We start from the raw sequence: 24,608 nt of genomic DNA, 5'->3' as shown, positions 1-24,608 counted from the left end.
AACAGAGTTGTCCTCTGTGGTTTATTACAATTTCTAGGGTTTCAGGTCTGTGTTTAGTCTGTTTTTCTGTCTTAATGTTCCACTTCTCCCACTTCTCTTCCACTCTTCTTCCACTTCTCATCTCTTCTCTCTGATCTGACTTCATGCTTTGTATTGATTACTCCAGGGAGGAATTTGATGCTTTCTTAGGGAAAAAAAAACAAAATCCATGTCTTATCTCAGATTTTTGTCTTTGTCTGAGCTTCCTTGATGAGTTTTAATTTGAAGCTGAGGCATTGCCTGAACAGCATTTCCTTCTGTTTACCTTTCTGGGCAACGGGGACCCTGTTCCGTCTCGTCCAACTTCTGAAGTCAAGATCTGTGAACAAATTAAAGAAAGGTTGTCTTCCCGTCGGGGGAAGCTCTCCAAAGGCAGCTTCACTGTGGATTTGCAGAGCCCTGGTGCTCTCCTCTCTGGCACAGAATTCCCGGTGGTGTTGCTGTTTAAACCCCTGGTGCACAGCTCTGTGTGAGAAGCCTTGCACACATCAGAGGGCAGGTGAGGAACACAGCCCTGACAGCTGTGCCTAAGGGTGGAAGCCTTCTCTTAAATAAGTTATGAATGTGCTGAGGGCAACAAGGCTGTATCAAAGCTGCAGGGATGTCACAGGCACTCTGGAGGGGTCAGGAACCCATTGTGAAAGGGGATCGATTGCTTTTGGTGTGAAACACCTGGCTTTGGGTCAGCACTGGGGCTTTGGGGGTATCTGGCAGCAGCCAGTGCCACTGCAGAGCTCTGAGTGTGCCACCACGCCGGGTCCGTGCCTAGCTGTCCTTGCTGGGCACACTTCTGGGCTCTCCAGAGCAGCCCAACCAAGCCCCCAGGCTGTAGGGTTGTGATTTGTGAGAAGGGAAAGGTGTTCCTCCTGCTCCTGTGGATGCCTTTTTTCAGCTGGTGTCTTCCCTGGCTGTGAGTTTCCAGCGGGGAGCTGCTGACCCTGCCGTGCACCCACACGTGTAGGCAAGAAGATTTTCCCCAGGGTGCAAGACATTTTTCTAGGAGAGGAAAGCCATCTGCAGGGGATTTTTGCCCCAGTAATATGTGCTGGAGTAGCATGTCAGAGCTGCAGCTCTGGCTCAGACACCTGCAGTGAAGCAGTGTGAATGCTGGGCAGCTGATCCCTGCCCGAGGGGGAGCTGTGCATGTGTCAGAGACGGGATGATGGTGTTTGTTTATAATGACTCTGGAAGGCGATAGCTGATGTTTCAGCATGCTGAACATGTGTTAGATGGGTTTAAGAACATTAGTAGATGATGTTATAGATGGCTATAAACTGCTTGTGAGGATGTCTTTATTGATCTGTTGGACTATGGCAGCTTCTCCTTTATTAGAATTTCCATTCATTCAGTCCCATGTAAAGGATTTATAATGTGGCTTTGATATGGATTGAGAAATAAGATTTTTTTATTGGATGTTACAGAAACAACTTTAATTGGTTTGTTCTGGGAAGCTGGTGGTGAAACAACTGGTCAAATACTGAGGAAACTGCAGCTTTTATTTTGTTGAGCTAGAGGATAAAATGTTTGCAGCAGTTCATGTAGTAATATAGAGGCATAGTTTATGTCTGATGAGGCAAAGTCATTGATTGTGTTGGTGGTGAATTTCAGCCCTGATCCATCTGGAAGAAGCAATCAAATCACATCTATCTGAGCCCCCTGTGGAGGGGGGATTAATGCTGCTGCTTCAGACCTGTTAGCTTCTTAATGCTGTTCCATTTATTTAAAGGTTATTGTTTGATTAAATAAAAATACTGGAGTGTTTGTGAGGTTGGAAGATGCATGGGGCTTTGGGGAGTGCTGCAAGACTGAGGCTAAACTGTGCAGGGTCTCTTAAGCAAAGACTGTTAAAAGTCAAATGGAAATTTCGTGTTGCAGTAAGTGGCAAAACTCTCATCTGAGGGAGCAGGAATTTCCTGTAATATTTCTTTATCTACTAACCTGTAACTTAACTTTAAAAATGCACCTCTGAAGGATGTGCAGCTAATGTTTATTAAAAAAAACCCAAGTGCTTGTGGAGTACTGACAATTATAGGCACAGAGTATAGCCTAGAGAGGGATTTTAATCTACAATTTGCATTGTGAGGAAAGGACGCCCCGTTCTCTGTACCTTCTGGAAGGATATAATTCGAACCAAAGCGTTGAGAATAACAGGCATGGAAGAAGCATATGATTTTTCTTTTCCCCCCTCTCCCAACCTGCTGGAAAAAATCCTATTGATGACAAAGTTCAGGCTGAGTCAGTGGATGGAACAACTCATGACTGGAGCAAAATAAATTGTGTCTGAAAAGCCAAGATGCTGTTTCCATGTCACAAAAACCATTTCACACAGTTCTGGTTTGGAAGGATCAGTTCTGATATGAGAAACCTTGCTCTGGAAAGGGTCTGAGGACCATAACAAACCCCCCAAAGCAATGCCAGAGGCTCTGAACGGGGCTTGCTGCATCCTTCAGAGCTCTTGTTGAGGAAGTTTTGTGTCCATATAGGCCAGATCAGGTTTTTTTGCTGTCCTGCATTCATACTTACTCATCTGAGTTCTTATCTCATCATGTGGATGTCACATCAGCCAGCTGTGGCCAGTGTCCTGCAAAATATGAAGGTGTAAACTATGTTGGGGTTTTTTTCCCCCCCTCAAGTTGTGTTTTCTGTGAAGGGTCTGTGCACATGTGGGAATTGAATTCCAGGCTTTTGTGCATGAAAGATGAGAGCTCTTCTTCCCTTTGGAGAGATGCACCTGGACTCGCCTGAGAATTTGAAAATGCCTTTTCCTAGAAAAGGGCCTTGTCTGCTTTCAGGAGGAAGGGTTAAAAAATAAAAGCATGAAATCTCCTTTCTGCTTCCCTGATCAGTCTTGCCATCATTATGAGAGAAGCTTTCTGATAGCTCCTCTTTGTCATGTAATGTCAATACCATTAAGTCCACTTTGGCAAGGGAAGCGATGTATAATTAATTTGCAAATCAGTAAAGTGGATGTGATTTTTATACAAAGGAGAAGGTCTTTAACTGCAGATGGCTTTGTGTGGGCATGGCCATGCTTGGATGGGACCTCCCTCGAGCATCCCTGTCCCAGCAGTTCCCCTGTGTGTCCCTCTGGGTTCACACTTTCAGCAGGGCCCATTTGCTGCCCTACAGCAAAGGGACTGAGTCAACAAATAAATGGGAACCATGTGGGGCAGGGCTGAGCTCTAACAAGTGCCTCTGACACCTGCCCAGTGAGTTTGGTTGAGCCAGAAAACATCTTTAAGACTTTGCCTCCATCCACTGGTTTTGTTGTTTTGGGTTTTTTAAAGCTTTGGTTTCATTGGAATTATTATTATTTTGATGCAGAAAGCATTAAAAAGGGAAAAGGAAAAATATCCAAGCCCTATCCGGACTGATTTGTTCCCAGAAAGATGTTCAATTTTGTATGTATAGTTGAAAGGGGCTAAATATAGCTGTATTAATATTTATGGGCCTTATGCTGGAGTCAATACAAGAGTTGCTGTTCAAGGCAATTAAGCTTTACCTTTTCACATGTAGGATTTCGGTGTTTGGAGATGACATTAGTGGTGTGACCTGCATCCAAGAGAGAAAACACTAAAAGCATGCCATCATCTGTGGAGTATGATACCCTGTATTTAGTGCTGTTTGCTGACAGGCAGTTTGTCTCCAGCGAGGCTGATCTCTCCAGAGCAGGGCTGCTGTCTTAATAGCAGGGAAATCAGGGAAATCAGTGCTCTGGGAGGCTCACAGGAGAACTGGCCCTGCTGTGTTATGGGAGGAACTGAGCAACGAGACTCTCGTGACATCACAAAGTGAGGATTGCCCACCTCTGCTGCACCTGTAGCTGCTGGGGATAAAGGGAAAATGATGATGGTGGCACTTCATGGATCCCATTTGTCTTCACACCACCCAGGCCCTGGAGCTGGAGCACGGGAAGCATGGCTCTCGGTGGAAGTGTGGCTCTCGGTGGAAATGTGACTCTTGGTGGAAGTGCACGGGGCAGGGAGGGCTCTCCATGCCCTGTCCCTGGGCTCAGACTCTCTGTGCCTGTCTGCAGGGCCAGTCACAACCTTCATGTCATCAAAGCACAGAGAAAGCAAATCCTGTCCGGGGCTCTGGGCTGCTGTAGGGAGCGTGTGCACGGGGAATTAGGTCGGGGCTGTAACGATGAAAACAAGTCAGATTGCGTTAATAACAAAGGCAAAGTGATGGTGTGCTGGATTTCTAAAGCACTGCCTTTCAAGAGAAGGCTATCACTAGATAACATGACAGCAATCCTGGCAGTGGCTGAATTGCCCTGCATTGCTGCTTTTTGGGAGCTGCAGCTCCTCACTGCTCCAGTTAACAAAGAGCTGTTAGACGCTGTAAAATCTCTCACCGATAGGCACTGCCTGAGTCCTGCCTGTCTCCTAAATTTGATCAATGTGTCAGGCTTTGCCTTTCTTCCATCTGGCTCTGACAACTGCCTTTAGGAAGAAGGGCTGCAGCAAGGAGCCTTGCTTGGGGTTAACCTGCCCTCCCCAGGGCTGCAGGTGGAGATTGTCTCAGTGATGCTGATCCTGGTGCTCATCCCTTCTCCAAGGACTCTCAAATCCTGAGTGGGTGTGTTTCTGTTCTTTCCCTGGTGCGTGGTGTAGCTGGAAGCCTTTTAACCTCCTTCAGTAACCATCAGGGGGGTGCATTTTCCAAGGATTTTCATTAGCTTTGGCTGCTGGAGCACAATGGCTGCTTAAACAGGGAGGGAAAAGTGGAAATCAAAGGGCACACCTGCTGAGGTAAAAATGGGGTCCATGCTCTCAGTGGTGGAAAATGAGTTTTCAACTCCCAAGTGGCCCTTTGGAATTCCACCTCAGCTCTGGGGATTTGCTCCAGGTGACGCTGACCCCAGCACTGGTATTTCCAATTACTGATGACATAATCCTTGCCCAAAGTTTCTGGCTCCAGAGCAGAAGAGTTTTCCTTGGTGTGCCTGTGAGTTAGCTAGTCCCACCTCATCTCTGTTCCTGAACAAGGGCAAGCCAAGCCATATATTAAGGAACAAGGAAATTGCACCAGTTAAATTTAAAAAACTCATTTAGCTAAAGCAGTGTAAGCGCCCATGAATATTTATCTGATGTTATGGAAGCCTGCGGACTCCCACCTACTTTATTAAATTGATTTTCAATAAAAATGCAAGTGGAAGACGTTTGATTAATGGCTGGTGGGACGGGACAATTAATGTGAAGTCTGGAGTCAGCAAGAAGTGTCCCCTGAGCCTGTGTGTCCCTGCTTGAGGCTGAAAATGTTTCTAAACTCCTCCAAGGTACCACAGCAATGTTTATCCATGTGGTTTCTAAAATGGGGTGAACAGGAGCTGCTCTTTGGCTGGTGCAGGGTTTTGCTGAGGTCCTGACCTTGAAGCTGGCGTGTGATGTTTGCTCCCAGTGTTCTGATTTTCCCTGCTTTTCCCACCCCTCGGAGCAGGCTGCACCTGAGAATTAAACCCAGCAGCGAGCTCCGGCGCTCGCGTCGGGTTTGAGTGAGGCTCCCTGGGCCTTTGCATTTAAACATGCCTGGGATTAGCTCCATCAGCCTCCAGATCTGCTCAGCTCCTACCAATTTCCTCGCTCGGATTTGTCTCCTGGAGGAAGGCAATTTGGAGCTGTAACATTACAGCTCTATTAAGGATCTCCTGCGCGGTTTCCCGCCGGGATCCTCGCGGCGCCGGTGCTGCCTCTTTCCAAGGAGCTGCTGGGAGATGCTGATCGTGGAACAAGTGAGGGTTCTCGGGATGGGATCCTGCTCAGTGAGGGGATCTGAGCAGCCCTGCAGGGCCTGGGGGCTCCCCTATCCCGGAGGGCAGCAGAGCTGGGGGCTCCTTGCAGCCTGGAGTAGAAACTCACCGCTGGGGTCTTGTGAAAAATCTCTGGAAGCTGCCATGTTACATCTCCCGTTCCCCACAGGGGTTTGCAGAACCAGGGGTGCAGGGGTTTGGGGGTGATGGTTAGGGGCAGGCAGCGTGCTTTGGTGGGGCAGGGAAAGCTGGGGTTAAACAGGGAGGTGGCTCCATCTCAGCATCCCTCAGCCCCACACCCGTGGGGCACAGAGAGGCCCCACAACACCACGAGCCACAAAAACTGATAAACAACACTTGGGGCAGGAATCCTTCCCCCGGGCAGGATGGCAGCCCCACGCCCAGGGTCCTGCACTGGGGAGCAGGATGAGCACTTTGATGCCCTCAGCCCTTCCCAAGGGGCACATGGCACCCCAAGAGCTCCAGCCAGATGGAACAGGGAGAGCATCCAGGGGGCTGCAGGCGCTCCTGCTGCTGCACCTCCAGGATGGAGAGGCTCGTGCAGTCTCTATTTTGCAGTACTTTGGGGTTTTCTCTACGTGCAAATGCGGCAGCAGGGAATGGGCACAGACACTTTTGGCACAGTTGGGCACTCCCCTGCTGTGGTTGCTTTGCTCGGGAGCTGGGCATGGATGGCAGTGATGTGAGCAGAAAGGAATTAAAGGAAAAAAAAAACTGGGGGGAAGCAGATGCTGGGCATGGACAAGAGTGATGGGAACAGAAAGGAATTAAAGAAAAATAAAAGGGAGCAGGTGCTGGCAAATAACTGCATGGCAGAAAAAGAGAGGGAGAGTTGTGCTAGAAAACAGAAGCTGAGGAAAGGCAGATTGGCAGGCAGCATATTTCTGGAGACAGCTTTCTGCTCTGTAGGCTGAGTCACCTAAGAAACGTGTCAATAAAACACACTCTCGGGCACTGTCTCTAATAAATATATATTTAAGAGAGACATTTCTTCAAAACTTCTGCGAGAAGATGTTGAATTCTGAAGGGATGGCATGAAAAATGACATCTCCAGTGGAAGCAGAGAGTTGCCATGGGAACTGGAACGCTTTGAACATACATCACTAAAACAAGAAAACATTTTCCCCAGCAAAGGAAATTAAAAATTACATACATCTGGAGGCATCTGCCCTCTGCCTGTCTCTGATGGGAGTATCAGAGTACCATGCAGCATATCATAATTCATGTAGTGGGCAGGACTGACAATTCCATATCAGTTGCTGAATTTTTGTGAGTAACTGTGATAAAAAAAGCCTTCCTGTCCTTGGGACAGGCAATGCTGGTGTCTGAACAGTGCTGGGGAGGGGAAGATTTAGAGCCAAAATGGAATTTCCTCTGAAATTGTTTTGCTCACCTGAGCATAAAACAGCAGCCTGAATTCACAGCTAAGCCCATTTTGCCATGTGGGCAGGAATCCCCTCCTGCCAGAGTTTGCTGGCCCCATTCGGCAGCCAGGAACTTGTCCTGGGAAGCAGGGGAAGGCAGGTGGGAGAGGATGCCCTGGAGGAGCACAGTGAGTGTTTGGGGATTTATGAGACTGTTTTTCCATGCAAGTCAGGGGCAGCAAAGCCAGGAGGAGTTATTTGCACCTGGCAGTCAGTGAAATTCTTTCTTTCCTTTGTTTTCCAGTGCATTTTCTTTTTCTTTCTTTCCCAGTGCCTTTCTCGGTGTGTGGCAGAGGTGGCACAGGGTGAGCCCAGGGGAAATGCTAAATTGACCAGTGCAGAGCAGTGTGAATTAAATGAGTTTATTTACACTCTGTATTGGCATTGCTAAAATAAATAAGCACTGGCCATGCAGCCCAGTGGCCCGTGCATGACGGGACAGACAGCTCTGTGCAGAGCTGGGCTCTGCCACAGAGACCACGTTGGGGTGCATGAAGAAGGGAAAATGTTTGCCTGCAGTGCCCTGGTAGTGGAGGTGAAGGATACCAGCAGCATCACCAGAGGCACACTGTCTGAGGAGCTGATTGAGTTCTCTGCTGAAGGAAATGCCAGCTAGGAGCTAATGGATAAGGGAACCAGAGTGCAAATTACAGCTTTGCTCCCTGCTACGGTACTCTTGTATCTTGTCTCAGTACCTGGCATTGGCCTCGGGGGACAGGCTTGAAAATTAAATGGGCCCTTCCTCTGAGCTGTGCAGCAACCCCCAGGAGTCACTTTCTCCTATTTTTTTATTTCCATTTTTTGCCCACTACAGCCCATCACATGTTCTGGCAATGCTCAGCCTGCAGAGCAGCCTGGAATGAGCCACAGCCAGAGGCACGGGCAGGCAGCACCGGGGCTGAAAGGCAGGTGGGGAGACTGAGGCACAGCAGAGCTGTGCTCAGAGCCACAGTGCAGAGCAGCAGTGGTGGGGCTGGAGCTCTGAGCTCAGCCTGCCAACCTCATGCACTTCACTGAGACAACACTGTTCTTCCTCCTCCTTCTGCAGTGACATAAATTTCATGCAGTGTGTGTCTCATTTGGTTTGAGACTGTTTGGTTTGGGGCCCCTCATGACAAGAGGGAGATTGAGGGGCTAGAGCATGTCCAGGGAAGGGAATGGAGCTGGGGAAGGGTCTGGAGCACCAGGAGTGGCTGAGGGGGCTCAGCCTGGAGAAAAGGAGACTCAGGGGAGACCTTATTGCTCTCTACAACTCCGTGACAGGAGGGGACAGGCAGGTGGGGATCGGTCTCTTCTCCCGGGCAACCAATGACAGGATGAGAGGAAATGGCCTTGAGTTGAGTCAGGGGAGGTTCAGGTTGGATATTAGGGAAAAGTTCTTTACCTAAAGGGTTGTCAGAGCCTGGAACAGGCTGCTCAGTGAAGTGGTGGGATCACCATTCCTAGAAGTGTTCAAAAAACACATGGATGTGGCTCTTGAGAACATGGCTTAGTGGTGGTCATGGTGATGGGTTGATGGCTGGACTCGATCTTAGACGTCTTTTCCAGCCTTAATGATTCTCTGATTTTTCTTGCATTCCCCTGTTTGCTTCCTGGCTTTTCACTCTTTGCAGCTGTTTTCTCTGTTTTCTATCAATGATTATCAGGTTGGCAGCAGCAGTTTTGTATTGCACCTTCGTGCTTATCTTTTTCCTGGGGATCTGCCTGATGAATTGCAGAGCTCAGAAATCACTTTACAAACGCCAAGGATATTACTGGCACTCATCTGAAGATTTTTCAATTCCTCTCAAAGCAACTGTAGCCTTTTGGGAGGTGGTGATTTCTCTTAAAGAAAGACTTGCAGAGAATGAGTTAACAAAAGGCTCAGTGTTTTTAGGAAAGGGAGTAAGCAAAAACTTGCCAAGGCCAGTCTGCCTGAGGAAGAAGCTTCAGAGGGTTCATGTAGGTTATGGATAACACAGGGTTCATGTAGGTTATGGATAAGCCTGGTCTAATAAGTGGTTTTCCCAGCTGGGTTGTTCATGTGTGGAGGGATACAGCAGTGCTTTGTTTTGGTGCCTCACCACTCCCGTGTTTGCAACCTCAGCCCCAGCACTGAGGCACTGAACCCTTGAAATCTTTCCTTGAGGGTTCTGTTCACCAAGATTCTTTGCCATGGCCAGCAAGAACATTGAATTGATGCTTAAAGGGGAGAATTAACTGAATAAGGTCATCAAAGCAGGCCCAAACCAGAACAAGTGTCGTGCAGGTAACACGGAATGGGTTTGCCCAAGGCTGAGCTAGCAGACTGGCATTTTTGCCCTCATGTTTCTGCTCCTGCAGTAGAATTCTCCTGGCTTTGGTTTTCTTCAGGCACAGCTGGATGTACCAGCTGTTTCCACAGCGTTGCCTGTCTGCTCTTCCCCAGTCCACAGGGACTAGCAGGGATTCCCCCTCCCAAGCACCTCTGGCTTAGCCATCAAGGCCAGGCTTTAATACTGAGTATGTTAAATTATGCATGCTAATTTATATTCACACATTTTCCCATTGTATTTATAATATATAACAAACATGTTTATGTAGCATCTCCCTTCCATTACCACAGGGTCTCGGAGCACTGCAGAACCTCTAAAAGCATGCTCATACATACATATTCCTCCTCTGTCTTCCTGGCATCTGAGGGTGTCCTGAGTCCTTAAAATAGTAACGACACTAGCTTTGTTCATTCTGTCTTAGTTCTGTCTGTGGCAAAAATAGCACAGCTAATTTGTAGGCTCTGTTTGTAGTCTGTATGTGTGAGAATGAGGGGTGTGTATAAAGCCTCCATGGCTGCACACCCTCCAGCACTCTCTGCTTCTGACTCTTCCTTCTGTCCCTGCTGGACTGGATGCTCATCACTAACTTGCACCACACCCCAAATCTAACCCCTGGATGTGTGATAAGAGTATGTGCACGTGGATAAATGGGGGGCAAGCTAAATTACATCACATTCTGTGGAGCCTTGTGGTAGGTTTTTAGCCAGGGTTTCTAATGGTGCAAGGCTTATCACACCCATCTTGCTGCCTTTTGTCTTCCATAAGCTTTAGAGCCTGCTGGCTGATCTGAGCAAAGCCTGACAGAAAGGGTAGATAACTCTGGGGTTTGGAGTCCCTCCAAGATTTGTGGAATTATGAAGCTGAGTGGAAAAGGACCCAAAGCCGAGAGGTAACTAGGTGGGATCAACTGGTGTTAGGCATCAGAAAAACAGGCAGGAAAAGCTGATCTGCAGGAAGCAGGGCTTGTTGGCTCCTCTGCTGGTAAAGCAGCATCTCTCCTAGGCTGCTCTGCTGGGTAGAGCAGTAACCTGCACCCCACACTCTTGAAAAGTGTGAGAAAATGCCTTTCACCAGCATGGGAGGGTGTGAAATCCCTGTAGCACCTTCTAGAGCAGCACCTGGACTGACCCAGCGTGCCAGGTATGCCTGGGAGTCCCCTTACCCAGCGTGTGTTGAGACAAAGGGGCAGCACAGCAAGGTCAGACCAGAAAACTGGGCTACTGTGCTGCTGGGAGTGCTGGGGAGGGAGGGATGGAGAGCAGTTACTCACCCAAAAGGGACCAGCAGATGCCCCCTGTGCCTCTCAGCACTGTGCTGAGGAACAAAGTGTGTCTGGGCACTCTGCTGTAAGCAATAGCTGTGCCTTCATCCAGACTCTGTTGGTTATGGAGTTGTGTAGGTGTACAGAGAGCTCAGCCCTGGGTCAGAGCCATGAGCACATGTACAGCACATTTGCAGACTCCTGAGGGATTTCTCTTCTGAAAACCAAGCTGATCTTCCCTACGCAGCCCAAGGAGTTTGTACCCCGGAATTAGACATCCATCTATGCCTGAGAGTGTGCCATAAATCCCAGAACAGCCATACTCAAGTGGTAACTGGGTCACTTCATGGTCCTGCAGGTCCTTCCTGCAGAGGACATTGGCTGCAGCCATGTGAGAACTCTGCATCTGCAGCATGTGGTATGAGACAGGGAACAAATCTGTGCCCTGCCTCAGTTCTCGGTGGCCCTGCTAAAAAAGGGAGCCAGGGCAGGCTGTCTTTCTGAGGCTTTGACAGGCATCATCTCACTTCATCTGTGCTGAAGAATTGAGCACATGTAGTTGCAGACCATGCTGATCTCTCTCATCACGTGTGAGCAGCTTCATTGTTGGCTGTCTCTTGAGACAGCCCCTGAAATTCTTTTGAACTCCTCGTTCTCCCTGAAATATTCAGGTTGAGGGGAGAAAGGAAAGATGCACAGCTGGAAGTGACACCACATGCATAGCTGTGTTTACAGATCGGATGATTTCTCTCTAGTCTGGCTGGAGGACACACAATTGTAGACACTGATGTGCCATCACACCAGAGAGAAGGTAGTAATTAATCACTATGGCTCACAGAGCAGCAACTTGGGAACTGGCTGTACAGCAAATGCTGGCAGTGCCAGGAGACTGGAGCAGCAGCAGTGGGTGAAAAAAAGCCTCAGCACCCCAGGATTGGGGAAGCAGGCTTGATGCTTTCCTGGCGAGCAGCAGATAGCCTTGTTCCCCATCTAAACGCGATGTCCTTTTGATCATAACCCTGCAGAAGTCACTGGAAGCAAAGCTGAGGGTGTCAGAGCTGTTACACAGACCCAGTTACTCTGGAATCAAGCAAATAACCAGGCAAAACGGAGTGAGACAAATCATTTGTGACATGGCAGAGCTAGATAAGGATCCAACCCAAAGGTCTTGTTGGCAATCCCCTGCAGGCTCTTACTCACCCCTGCTTTTGCTGAGATAAGACATTTGTTTCAGACATTTATATTGTTTCTTTCCTTACTATGTGGTTTATTCTGCAGAGTACAGATTTCCCAGTGCTCTGTCCTTGGCTGACCCCACTTTGCAGTAGATGAGCATCCTGTCATCTTTAACCCCACTCTCCCAGGTCACCAGCCTTCATCCATGGGCCCTGCTCACCCTCATCTCTGTGCTCTGTAGAGAGGGGCAGGTGCCATCAGAGGTGGTGAGGTCTGGGTGGGCAGAACTCCCTATGGGTTTACCTGTGGGATTATCCATGGGGCCAGCTGGGTCTCGGCTGTGTCGTGCTGCTTCTTCCCAAGTGAGTTTTCCTGGAGACGTGTGGGTGTTTCAGGCAGTTCAGGGAATTAGAGCTGATGCTGCTGTTAGCTCTGTCTGGCCTCTGAAGGGCTGGGCTACCTGCCAGCCCCCTGGTGACATCTCTGGCCCCATTGGCTGCCATTTGGCACTGACAGGACCAAGACATTTTGTGTATGTTCTTGCTGTTTCTTCTGAGAAGAAGAACATGTAAACGCTGCTGTCCGCTTTTGGGAAAGGTGCCCGGGCTGAGCCGCCAGACAGGGGTGAATGCCTGTGATAGGAGACTTGGCTTTCGCTTCTGAGCAAGTGATTTCGTATTCAAGGTTGCTGGGGTGCTGCAACAGCCAAGCAATGTCTGAAAAGATGTATTTTTACTTTGGGACTGGGAGTTTGAAGAGGTTGCTCATGATCTCTGTCTGTGTTGTCTGAGATCCCCAAGTCATACCCAGCTGAGGAGAGAGAAGGGTTTGTGCTTGAGACCTGCCTGCATCTCTGCTCTCCAGCTCTGCTCTCCCTTTCCCAGAGGCTGGAGGGAATGCCAGGAGATTCTCGTGGCTTTTTGCCACCTCTGTTCCCCAGCCTTTCCCTCCTGACCCCAGCAGAGCCTCTGCTCCCAGGACACCTGCTGTGGAAGCACTCCAGGCGCAGTTGGGGTCTTTGTGGTCGTGACATTAACAATAGCTCACGCTGCTTTGTGGCCTTTTGTGTGGCAGGAGCACTGTCAATGTCCTTGGAGTCAGCTTTATCCCCTGGTTGGGCTGGACAAGCCCAGGAGGCATCAACAGCACTGCAGAGATGTTCACTGAAATGTTTCCTTCTCTGCTGCTATTTTTGAGCTCCCTTGGAAAAAAAGAAATTGCAAGAAAAGCAAAAAAATTCTGATGCATGTGGGGGAGCCTAAGTGCCCCCACAGCAGGAGAGCAGCAGTGAAGGCCAACGTCAGGGCTTTCTGGTGTGTGCTTGGTGATGTAGATATCTCCATTTTTACAGCTTTAGGTTTTGTAGAGAGGTCACCCTGTCCTCTTGGGCACCTGCCCCTCTGCTCGTGCCTCCCTGTCCTCTCCCAGCACTGGCCTGGCATTCCCAAGTGCCAGGTCACAGAGCAGGTGCCACATGCCACACCACCCAGAGATGTCCCTCCCTTCTTCAGTGCTCTCATCCTGCAAGGAGACACCACTCAGCTCCCACTTTCCAAAACAAGGCAGCACCACAGGTTAAAAGGCCACTTGAAAAACCACAGGCAGGGACTGGGAAAGGCAGCCCTGGAGTGAAGGGGCTGAAGTTGTCAGAGGGAGAGGAAGGACCCAAGGATGGAGTTTCTGGCCAGGGCTGTAGAGTGACACCTCTGAAGGTAAGGGCTGCCCAGGGCTGTGCTTCAGCTCAGCTCCAGTGGGCTCGTGGAGCTTGTAGCAAAGGTCATGGAAACCTCTTTTGTTCCAGAGGCTAGAAGTGGAAGGAAAATTAAATCCCCCCAGTGGGAGGCTGAGAAGGCAAAGAATGAAACACACAAAGAGCTTCTGTGTGCAGCTGCAAAAATTACCTTCTACTGCTTATTAATTACTATGGCAAGCAGTCTGGGGAAGGTATGAGGTGGAAATCGCTAGTACCAGCTGACTTCTTGTGTTTCCCTTCCCGGGGATGCTGAGTTAGCTGGAAAACACCACCCTGGTGTTTTTGGGTGCCACCCTGATGTCACTTTAGGTTGTGTGATGTGGAAGAAAGCAACGCTGCACCCCTCTAGTCATGGTGCCACTGCTCTCAGCACAGGCTGGTGGGAATCCTTCCTGCAGGGCTTTGTGTGTTTGGGGACACTGAATAAGGGGGACCTCAGAAATTGTTGAGCAGAGGATAAATGGGGTTGTCTAGGAGGGAGTTAGGGGGCACTCTCAGCTTGTTACTGCCCTTCGTAGGTTGTGACCACAGCTAGAGATGGGATAATGGAGCCCAGAGCAGAAACATCTCCCTCTAGGAGCTGACTTAGGGTGGATTGAGGGTTTGTACCCCCGGGCACACAAAATCCTGAACCCTTCTGTTCTCAGCCACACCACCCCGCACAGAAACACCAGTACAGACGGGTTTGTCACCTCTGAGCTCCCTTAGGTCCCCGCACGGCCCTGGAGCTGCCTGGAGGAGCTCCCCCTCCCCGGGTTCATCCCATTCCTCCGCTCCAGAGCTGTGCAGCCTCCCTGACGTCAGCGCAGCATCCAGGAATCCCCTGCACGGAGCCGCAGCGGCTTCGCCCCTGTTTTCCACAGCACGCATCACTCGGGAGCCCCCAGCGCCCGGCTGCAGGCACATCATCCGGGCTGGCTGCAGGGACATCATCCGGGCTGGCTGCAGGGACATCATCCGGGCTGGCTGCAGGCACATCATCCGGGCTGGCTGCAGGCACATCATCCGGGCTGGCTGCAGGCACATCATCCGGGCTGGCTGCAGGCACATCATCCGGGCTGGCTGCAGGCACATCATCCGGGCTGGCTTCAGGGACATCATCCGGGCTGGCTGCAGGGACATCATCCGGGCTGGCTGCAGGCACATCATCCGGGCTGGCTGCAGGGACATCATCCGGGCTGGCTGCAGGGACATCACCCGGGCTGGCTGCAGGGACATCACCCGGGCTGGCTGCAGGGACACAGGCACACCATCCAGCCCGGTTTCAGGCACACCATCCAGCCCGGTTTCAGACACATCATCCAGCCCGGTTTCAGGCACATCATCCAGCCCGGTTTCAGACACACCATCCAGCCCGGTTTCAGGCACATCATCCAGCCCGGTTTCAGGCACATCATCCAGCCCGGTTTCAGGCACATCATCCTGCCCAGCTGCCGGCACAGTCTCTGGGAACCCTCACCTGCCGACCCGTGCCCAGGCCAGCCCTAAACCTCCGGAGCTGACACACAACCGGCCGAGCCAGGGTATCACGGTGTGATTCTTGAATAAACAGCACTCGATGAGTGCAGGGGGAGGTTTAACACGAGCCTGCTCAGCCCCCAGTGCCCCCCTCCCAGGGTCACTCGTAGCTCTGCAGCCGGGGAGGGGGAGGCAGCGAGGCGCTGTAATTTGTGTTCCAGCTCTGCCGCTGCTCCCGGTGCTTCCAAGAAGCAAGTAAAAATAGCACTCCATCATTTTGTAAATAATAGTTATCTCCTCCCGGGCCCAGGGAGTCACTTAAAGGGGGGGATTGCAGGAGGAAGGGGGGTGTCTGCCTTAGGCCAGGGCCGGGAGGATGGGGAGGGCTCAGATGGGGGCACAGGGGAAATGGAAAGCCCGAAGCACCTCGGTGACAGCCGCTGCACCTTGTGCACACCCAGGGAAGTGACAGAGCCTGCTGGTGTGGGGCTGCGGGGGCTGGATCTGTCCTCCCCTCGGGGCTGGCAGCGGGGATTGTGGTGCACACGAGCAGCCAGATCTGGGGTAGCAGATGCCTGGAGGAGAGGGGTAGCTCTTAAAAAGCAGGCAGGTGTAGGAAGTGCCATGGTAACACTGTGGGAAGGGCTGTTTTGTTTGCCATTTGCATTGCAGATCTGCCCAGATGTGGGGGATTTCTACAGGTGGGAGCAAGGCAGCATGGCCTGGCAGGCTGAGAGGGCTCTGTGCCTCAGGGGGAAGGGGCAGCCCTGGCTGACCTGCAGCACCTTGTTCTGCTCTCACACTTGCTCCAAATTGTTCCTAGAAACGTGGTTGTGCTGAAGTTTGGGAATAAGCTGAGCCTATCAATGGCAAAGCCCCCAGACAAGGGAGTCGTCCTCAAACAAATGACTTGGGAACATGGCCACTTGAACTTCTAAATTCAGTTCAAATAGTGAACCTGAAAATCTCTTGCTCTTCCAGCTTCGTCTTGGATCTGGGGTCTTTCTTTGCTTTCCTGGTGCAGCAGCTGGGCAGGGTGGCTGGAAGGGGCTTGGGCAGCCCACCAAGGGCTCTGTTGGGCAGTGTTGTGCCAGTCCTTAGGGCAGCCAGACCTGGGCTCTGCTCCTTGCTCTGCTCCAGCTTCCTACCTGAACACAGTCCTTGCATTTTTGTTTCCCTGGTTATAAACAGGACTGGCAGCATCCACCTGCCACCCCAGCAGCCTTGGAGGCTCAACTCGTGCCTGTAAAAAATTGAATTACAGGGAAGGACGCTACTAGGAAATGAAAAGTGTCATTTTGTGTTCCACGGCGGTTCTAGGGAAAGTGCCTACCCCCCTGTACAGTCCTTAATTATTAAATCCTTGGGGAGAGCTGGACAAGGCAGCCAAGCTACACTGTGAGCACACCTATGGCTTGAGCAGAAAATAAGAATTTCCCTGCCATGTTTCTAAGCAGAGGCAGGAGATGCTTTTCTCTCAGCTTTCTCTTGCTGAAAAAGCAGGTGCAGCTTCAGCTCTTTCAGGCTCTGGGTGGATCAGTGTGAGGGTAAGGAGAGGGGAGGCTGCTGGGGCAGCTCCTGATTTCTCTGCAGGTGGAGGTCTCACAGTCACAGAGCTGGGAGCAGTGCAGGTGCTCTTGGGCTGTGGGATCACAAAGGAAGCAAATCTCTGAGGCTGGAGCTTGCTCTCTTCTGCTGGTGTTTTACTTATCTCTGGATTTCCCAGCTCTGCTGAAATCCCTGCCTGCGTAGCAATGATTTAATTTCAGAAATCCCTCCGGATCCCAGCCAAATCCTGCCCTTAGGAGCACATATTAACAGGGAGGGTTCAGTCTGGCTTTTGCCATGAGAGGTGCAGGAAGCTCATTTTTCTCAATGCTGAGGGACATCACTGAACCAGCAGTGAATCCCCAGCTTGTCCCTTCACTGGGTGCTGCATGGGCTTGCCAAGGGGTGTCTGGAAATGGGAGATTCTCTTCAGATATGGGTTGTAATTAGTTATTCATATTAATAAGTTATTAATAGATTATTGAAGATTCCTAATGCCATTATCTTTGATTGGATTTGCCAGTAGATTGAAGGGTCAGGAAGGGGTCTCTGGAGCTCTGTGACAGCCAGGTTACAGCATGATGAGGACATAAAGGCTCATTTAAGGATTGCAGGATCGTATCAAAAGGTGTCCAAAACTAATTCTGCCTTTTTATCTTCCCCTGACTTCCTGAATCCCTTCCCCTGTGCTTGGAGCCAGCACAGCACATTGGAAAGCACAGACCCTTCCGTGACCCACCGTCCCTCTGGTGTGGGGGACAGCTCATCCTGCACCTCCCAGGGATTGTCTTCCCTGGCCAGGGGTGGCCACAGCTCCTGATCTGCTGTCCAGGGCTGCAGGATGAATGCCAGGACGGGGAGGAGAGGGGAGGGAGGATTTTGTGTTTTCTCCAAGACATAATGAGCTTTCTCTCGCCGCATGGGGTAGCGGAAAGAGCCTCGCATCACTAAATGTTCTCTGCTGTGTGCCTCATCTGGGGACTTGTTTGGAAGGAGACTGAGACTACCCAGAGTGTTTCAGCCTTACAGAAGGGGCTCATTTTGTTGAGACTTCTGGGTGTTCCACGAAATGTACCACATACATATTTCTCTTTAACCTTCTTTTTATCGCATCAAGACAAGATCAAGGGTTACTTATATAGCACAATAATATCAGCCACGGGCTGCATCAAAAGCTTCTCAGCCATAATAACTAAAGACATGTATACGTATATTTTAGCCATTAAGGAGAAAACCCTGCCAGAATGCATTTCCTTATTTTGGGATGTAAAACTTTGAAGCACAAACCTAAGCTTCATAGTATTGCAAAATAACTCTCAGGGGACAGAAGGATTTCCATAACTAAATTAAACAATGGGCCATCCAGGCTACTTGCAAGGCTGCTGCAATGGCCAAAATTGGGTTCTGTGCATAAAACATGAACTCTGCAGCTTTAAATTGGTTCTTTCATTAGGAGAGCAGCTCTGAGCCAGCTAATGCCACACAACAGCACGATCTATCCCTAAAGTGGGGAGGATTTATGGGAACTGAGTGCTGAACTCAAGGCAGCTCATCCATCATGTTTTGAGCACAACCCAGTGGGCAGAGCACAGGACTGTAAATCTGGGAAATCACCGTGCCTCGATTTCCCCACAAAGTGGGGCAGCAGCAGTGTCAATTAGGAAGCACACCAAAATCCAAGTCAGGAGGGAGAGCACTCCAGGTTATCTGAAGGCATGTGGTTAAAATTCCCCTGGTTTTAGCACCTGGGCAGGCAGTAGGGCTCTGTGGCTTTGCAGGGGCTCTGAAGCTGCTGCTCAGCATCCGTGAGGGAATCTCAGCCCGGGATGCAGGGGCAGCACGTGATGTGGGCGAGCTTTGCAAGAGTGAGGCGCTTAGGAGAACAGCAAGCACCACGGCAGTAAAAGGCAATCAGAATATTGATTGTTTTTACATACAGATAAGCCGGGAGCTGTAACAAACCCAGGGTTCCCTAAAACTGCTGGAACATTGCTAGGCTGTTTATCTGGCTGGGAGACACAAAGGGATTTCAGATTAAAAAGGAGTTTCAAAGCATCACGGCTTACCTCTGTATTGAAAACATGTGGATCTGTAGCAGGGTATGGATCATGCAGCCACACAGATTCTGTAAATATGCATTGTCTGGCCGTGTGGGACAGATTTGTCCTCGGTGTAAGCGTGGGAAGCAGCAGAGCTGCGCTGGAGATGAATGTGCCCAATTACGAGTGATAAAATCAGCCGTTGTTTGGGGCACAGAGCACGGTGCTGAGGGTTCAGCAGAGCAGGAATAAACACCATATAACAAACCTCAAACTCTTGCCTGCACAAGGAAATTCAGCTCTCTAATTGCTTTCTTTCCCTTTTTTTTTTCCTTTTTTCTTTTTTTTTCTTATTGTCCCAGACAGTGTAACCGAAGTCAAGACAGACATTTACGTGACGAGTTTCGGCCCTGTCTCGGACACAGACATGGTAGGTCATCTCATGGGGAGGGGTGGCTTCTCCTCAGCTGCTGTGCATGTGTCCCACTCCCATCCCAGGACAATATGGACAAAAGTGGGATTTTCCTAAGTGACAAGAGCTGGTGGGATCTCGTTCCCAGCGGTAGACAGGAGTTGTTTCCAGGGTGTGCTTGGGCTTTTGGAAACCAGTTGATAACTGGAGGAATGAAGATGCTCCTTGGGAAGAGGGGAGGGTGCCAGAATCTGTTCTGGTTAGGTGGCAGTGTCAGAGACAATGATTCACCATCAAACTGTCCTTAGTGCCTGAACTGGGAAGGGTGCAAAAGAGAAAACAGAACAAGCATGGACTGATTGCACTATTTTGACAAGTTCAGGGGAAATTATTAATGAAAAGGCCTGAGGTCTGAATTTAGGCTTGTATTCCCACAACAGTTTGTCTTCTAATTAAAACAGGACTGTGGAGCATAATTAATAGTGAGGTTTCTCAACAGCATTTCTTGCAGCTCGTATTCCTCATGCACCCAGAGGAGGGTTGGCTGTGGGCGGCTGCTCAAGAGTTTCAGGATGCCACATGAGGACAGAAGTGCATTCGGGACTGAGCCCCTCCTGCATGTCCAGCCCCTGAGGTGACCTGGTGCTGGCATAGCCCATGGAGAGCACCCGTTTTTGGGGAGGGAGCAAGGCCAGGCTGGAGCAGTGTCCTGTGGCTCTCACAACCCTCCCAGAGCTGCAAGGGTCGAATTTTCTGGGGCTGGCATGGCCTGAACATCTCTTCAGCTGTCCCACAATAATCCTGTGCTGGCAAGCAGAGGAGCTGGGGGAGAATAAAATCTCTGTGTTGCGTGGAATTGCTCACTCCATCACTCAAACTCGTGTTGCTTTGGGAAGACCACTCCCTCCAGGCTAAGAAGTTAAGTTGATGTCAGTGTAATCAAGATTATGAACCTCATCTGAGTTCTCCCTCTCTCTCTCCTGCTTTCCTACCACAGCAGAGACCCATAATATATTCAGCAATCGTAGCCCTTGGGGAGTATCTGATAATTACTTCCAAGGTGGAGCATATTTGATTAAGGGAGTGTGTATAATGAACTGTGAAAAAAAAAAAATATGAGGTATTGAAAAGAGGAAGGTATTCTCTGCAATGTGATTTGACAAAATGAATTTAAAATTAGGAAGACAGTTAAGGAATAATAAATTATTTCCCCTCCGCGTGCTTTCGTTCCGTGTATTTTACAAATGCATAGCGAATGCATTTTAGCTCTGCTGCTAAAAGTAAGGAGAGAAAACCCCATCTCCTCAGGAAGCGTGGGGAGAGCCTGCTCTGGGGCTTCCTTTCATCTCAGGAGCAGGGAAGTCCCTCCTTCCCTGCCGGTGCTGGGCTCCCAGCACTCCCACCGCCACTCCTGGGAAGCTCCGGCGCATCGCGGCGCACGCGGAGCTGGAATTATGGATGTGGAGGAGAGGCAGGTAAAGCTGCCCTGGGAGCGGGGGAGAGCAGCTGCTCACAGAGTGTGGAGGAGGAGGAGGAGAACGTGGAGACCTTTTCACTGAGGAGCTCCAAGGGTCTCCTAATCTCTCTTTTGGCTTGGAGAGCAGAGCCTGATCAGACCTGAGGAGCACCCCAGTCTTCAGGACTGAGCTCTTGCAATTTTGCCTCAGTCCCTGGAAAATTGTACGAAGGAAAACAAAAATTGAAGGGGATTTCTTCTTGTTTCATGGATGGACTCTGAGGACAGAGTCAGTCTGGATGTTTTCAGCCACTTCTGTAGAAAGAGAAGAGCATAACACAGAAGTAAGTGTGCTCCTTGGAAGGGGTGAGTTGGGAATAATGCTTTTATGGAAAGAAGCATAGAAAAGAGGGAAAGATTCTGAACATGATTTCTCTTTTCTTCAGGAATGATTCCTAAGCATTAAAGAAGATAAGCAGGGCCCTGGAAGTCATTAAAAATGTTTTGCTTCTTTGTCTGGCACTTTTTAAACAGGAACAGGGAATGAGAGGGCTCTTCTCTGGATAAGGACTTTTCCCAGACCCTCTGGGACTGCACACAGGATCATTTCTTTGGGTTTATCCCAAGAAATAATGAGTTAGAGATCACTTCTATGAAGGGACAAAATACCTTGTACAGGGCAGAGCCCATGAAAATACAGAATTTCTCTTTCCTTCCCCAGCCAAGATCCAGAAGGTTCATATTTGAGCAGGGGTGTCTCCATGGCCAGGGAGCAGGGATGGATTTATTTCCTGAGATGCCTCCATTCAGCTGCCATCTGCTGCAAAACCTGCAGGAATTTCTCTGTCCTATAGGAAAGTGATGCACAGCAGTTTTTAAGCGCTGCTGAGAAGTGCTGCAGGAAAGAAATCACTCACAATGATAAGTTTAGTTGGTCCTGCAGCCTCCAGGAACACATAAATAAAGACTAGGAGTCTGAAGCAGCAGGGGGAAGGCAGAATAGTTGGGACAGACAGGTTTCCCAAAGACCCTTCTGTCTCTAAAAGTGGTTTCTGAATCTGCATCTGTGGAGTGAGGAGTTGGCCTTGGCTGCAAGGTTTGAAAGAGGTGACTTCTAACTGCCCCAGCTGGAATCTGGCCTAGGAAACAGGTCTCTACACAGGCAGAAAGAAAAAAAAAGAAAAAAAAAAAAGAAGAAATGGGAAATAAAACAAGAAAAAGAAGACAAAAGAAAATCACAGGATCTTGTAATGCAAGTCTGTGAAGCCTTCAATTCATTGATTTCTAAAGGTGGCTTGGGGAACAAAATAACATTAAGACAATGTCATGCAAGGTTTTTTTGGTTGTGTTTTTTTTTTTTTTATGAGCAGGGATATAATTACCAGCATCCTGGCCAGATTCCATCTCCAGGATCTTTATTTTTGCCTTCCAAAACACCTGTGTAGCTGCACATAATGGCTTTCCTCCCCTGAAACATCTGGATAGAGGTGGTGGTGCAGCAGGGCTACCCCAGCTCTGGCCACTGTAGGCTGTGCTGCAGCTTCTCTGCAGTGCTCAGAAACACTGACACTCACATTTTGACACAATGGGTAAGTCATTATCCAAAATGTGCCGAATATAAACATAATTTATTTTCCCCTCCTCTCTCACCAAAGGAATACACCATTGACGTCTTTTTCCGTCAGTCCTGGAGAGATGAAAGGCTGAAGTTTGATGGCCCCATGAAAATCCTTCCCCTGAACAACCTGCTGGCCAGTAAGATCTGGACTCCTGACACTTTCTTCCACAACGGGAAGAAATCTGTTGCCCACAACATGACAACCCCCAACAAGCTGCTGCGCCTGGTGGACAACGGCACCCTCCTGTACACCATGAGGTGAGGCTGGCTCTCCTTCCAGGGAATCCTCTGCACACACAGGGACCTCAGGGTGCAGCACAGCAGGGTTTGTGCAGGCTTCCACTAACTCTTGTTAGTAGACTTGAGTCCCACCCTGCTGCTTTCCTTGTTTCCTGCCTATGGACCATCTCTGATCCTCAGCTTGGCACATTTTTACAGGTAGATTTTCCCTCATTGTTCACACTGATTTTTTTTGTTTTTATGTGCCCAGGTACAAGTGTCAGGATCTGTAGTTTGTGAGGTGGATGTGCCACCTGGCCTAATTTTCATCCTGACCTGTGATGGGATATGAACCAGGTATCTAATGTTGGTATGGGAACATTAAACTGGGAGAATTTGTTATTCTCCAGCAGCTTGAGAACAGATCTAAATTTGTTCAGCATGTTAGAGCAGAACCATTTCACACATCTAATGAGACCAAGCTTGCTTGTGACAACAATGGGGTTGTTTTTTCCCACTTTGTGGAATAAAAAAAATTCAAATCTATGTGATCGATGCGCATCATTAGGGGAAAAAACCCAACCAACAGCTAATTAAAAACTGTCATTTGGAGAAGCCAGGGTTGCAGGAGCCATAAGTTGTAAATGAAACAACAAGCTGCTGATAAATGCACAAGAAAGGTATTGAGTTGGTTTTGGCAAGGTGTAAATCTTTGTTTTAAAAAATTATTTTCTCTGTCTCCATCTCCAAGCCAATCCTAACTAATAACGGGCTTCATTGTGGATTCTGTGTGCTGAGATGCTGCACTTTCACCTCTGTTTTTGAGGACCAGGCAGAATTTCATCTCTTCATAGTTAAACTGGCTGAGAATCTACATGGTGTCAGCAAGTTTTCCAGCCTACATTGATAAACAATGCCTTGCTTTTGTGCAGCAGCTCTCAAATATGAGCTAATCCTGCCAATGCCCTGGGGGTTTAGGTCTCCACACATCAGTGATCCCACATTAAGGCAGATGGGGTAAATGAAGGGAAAAGCCCAACTTGACTCAAGGGCTCTGTTCTGCTCCCAGCTCTCTGACCTGCAAGTAGACAACTCACACTCCCTGCACTTTGTATCATTGTCTGACTGTAAAGTATTACAGGAGCTGCTGGCATCAGACAGGAAAAAAAAAAAAAAAAGAAAAAAAAAGACTAAATTTCAGAGCTTTTAAATCATTTTGCTACTTCTTTATTCAGCAAATAGCCATTAGCTTCAGCAAGTTTTGTGTGACTAAGAAAGTGTTGGATTTATTTTTCCATTCAGGGCTGGGCAGGTGCCAGGATGGCAGCAGCATCATGAGACTCTTGGGAATGAGCTTCTGGAAAAAAAGAGAGTCTTGGGATTTTTTAAAATAAACTCAAGCCATCCTTCAGTTTAGCTGTCTGCTGAAGAACTGGGGAATGAAGGTCCTCCTCTTACATGTTCTCCTGTCCCCCTTAAATACATCCCTAAGGCTTTGTCAGAGGTGAGGAGCCCACTCAGAGGCTGAGGGTTGGATATGAGACCTTTTGTCATGTTTTGAATTGCACAGAACCAGGAGCTCTTGTGCACAGAGATCTTTTCTTTACCCAGTGTGTGAAGCCCAGGAGAAGCTCCGGGCAGCACGTCCTGGAGCTGGTCATGTGCTTAGAGCTGACCAGATGACCACAGCATGCTGGGACAAAGCAATTAAACACATCCAGGATGGAATATCTGCCCTGGAGCATCTGATGGTTCCCTTTCTTCCTCTAGCTCAGGACCAGGCTCTCTTTTGAGTGGGGTGTCAGAAAGGCAGATACAAGGGCATAGACTGCAGGGCCAGGACCAAGTCTCAGACTCAGCTACCAAATCCTACCTGGCTTTGCCACTCCAAGGCACTCCCACCTCAATTCCTCTGTCAAATGATGATGGTTGTATCACCCTCCCTGGTTAACTGCTTTGAAACCTCCTCCCAGGGAAGAGCTGGAGGGAGTCTCTTGTTTTCTGTCCAAGTGATGCATTTGCTGTCCTCCCCCACGCCCAGGGACGTGCATGTGTGTCCTTCCTAAAGGAAGGAGCAGGACCTTGAAGCCAAACTCACACAGCTGACATCCAGCAAAGTGCCCTGCTGACTGGGGAGA

The 24,608-nt window shown here is 49.3% G+C and overlaps 1 protein-coding gene across 5 annotated transcripts in view; it reads left to right on the top strand.

Annotated features, from left to right (window-relative positions):
- GABRA3 (gamma-aminobutyric acid type A receptor subunit alpha3) overlaps window positions 1–24,608 on the top strand; it is a 70,167-nt gene that overhangs the window by 19,038 nt on the left and 26,521 nt on the right. For 3 of the 5 annotated variants that reach the window (XM_088062499.1, XM_088062498.1, XM_005527414.3), the window contains exons 4-5: window positions 19,128–19,195; window positions 22,289–22,509. In XM_088062499.1, coding sequence (XP_087918625.1) covers window positions 19,128–19,195; window positions 22,289–22,509 — 289 coding nt within the window. Of the gene's footprint in view, window positions 1–19,127; window positions 19,196–20,775; window positions 20,978–22,288; window positions 22,510–24,608 lie in introns of those variants that run through there. The other 2 variants (XM_088062501.1, XM_088062500.1) reach the window with 2 other exon arrangements.

Source organism: Pseudopodoces humilis, chromosome 15, assembly GCF_049639895.1.
Source record: "Pseudopodoces humilis isolate 2021_Gansu_Grassland_sample_001 chromosome 15, ASM4963989v1, whole genome shotgun sequence".
In the NCBI taxonomy this organism is placed as follows: Eukaryota; Metazoa; Chordata; class Aves; order Passeriformes; family Paridae; genus Pseudopodoces; species Pseudopodoces humilis.
Note: the sequence above shows the minus strand (reverse complement) of the source record. Positions and strands in the feature narration are given on the sequence as shown.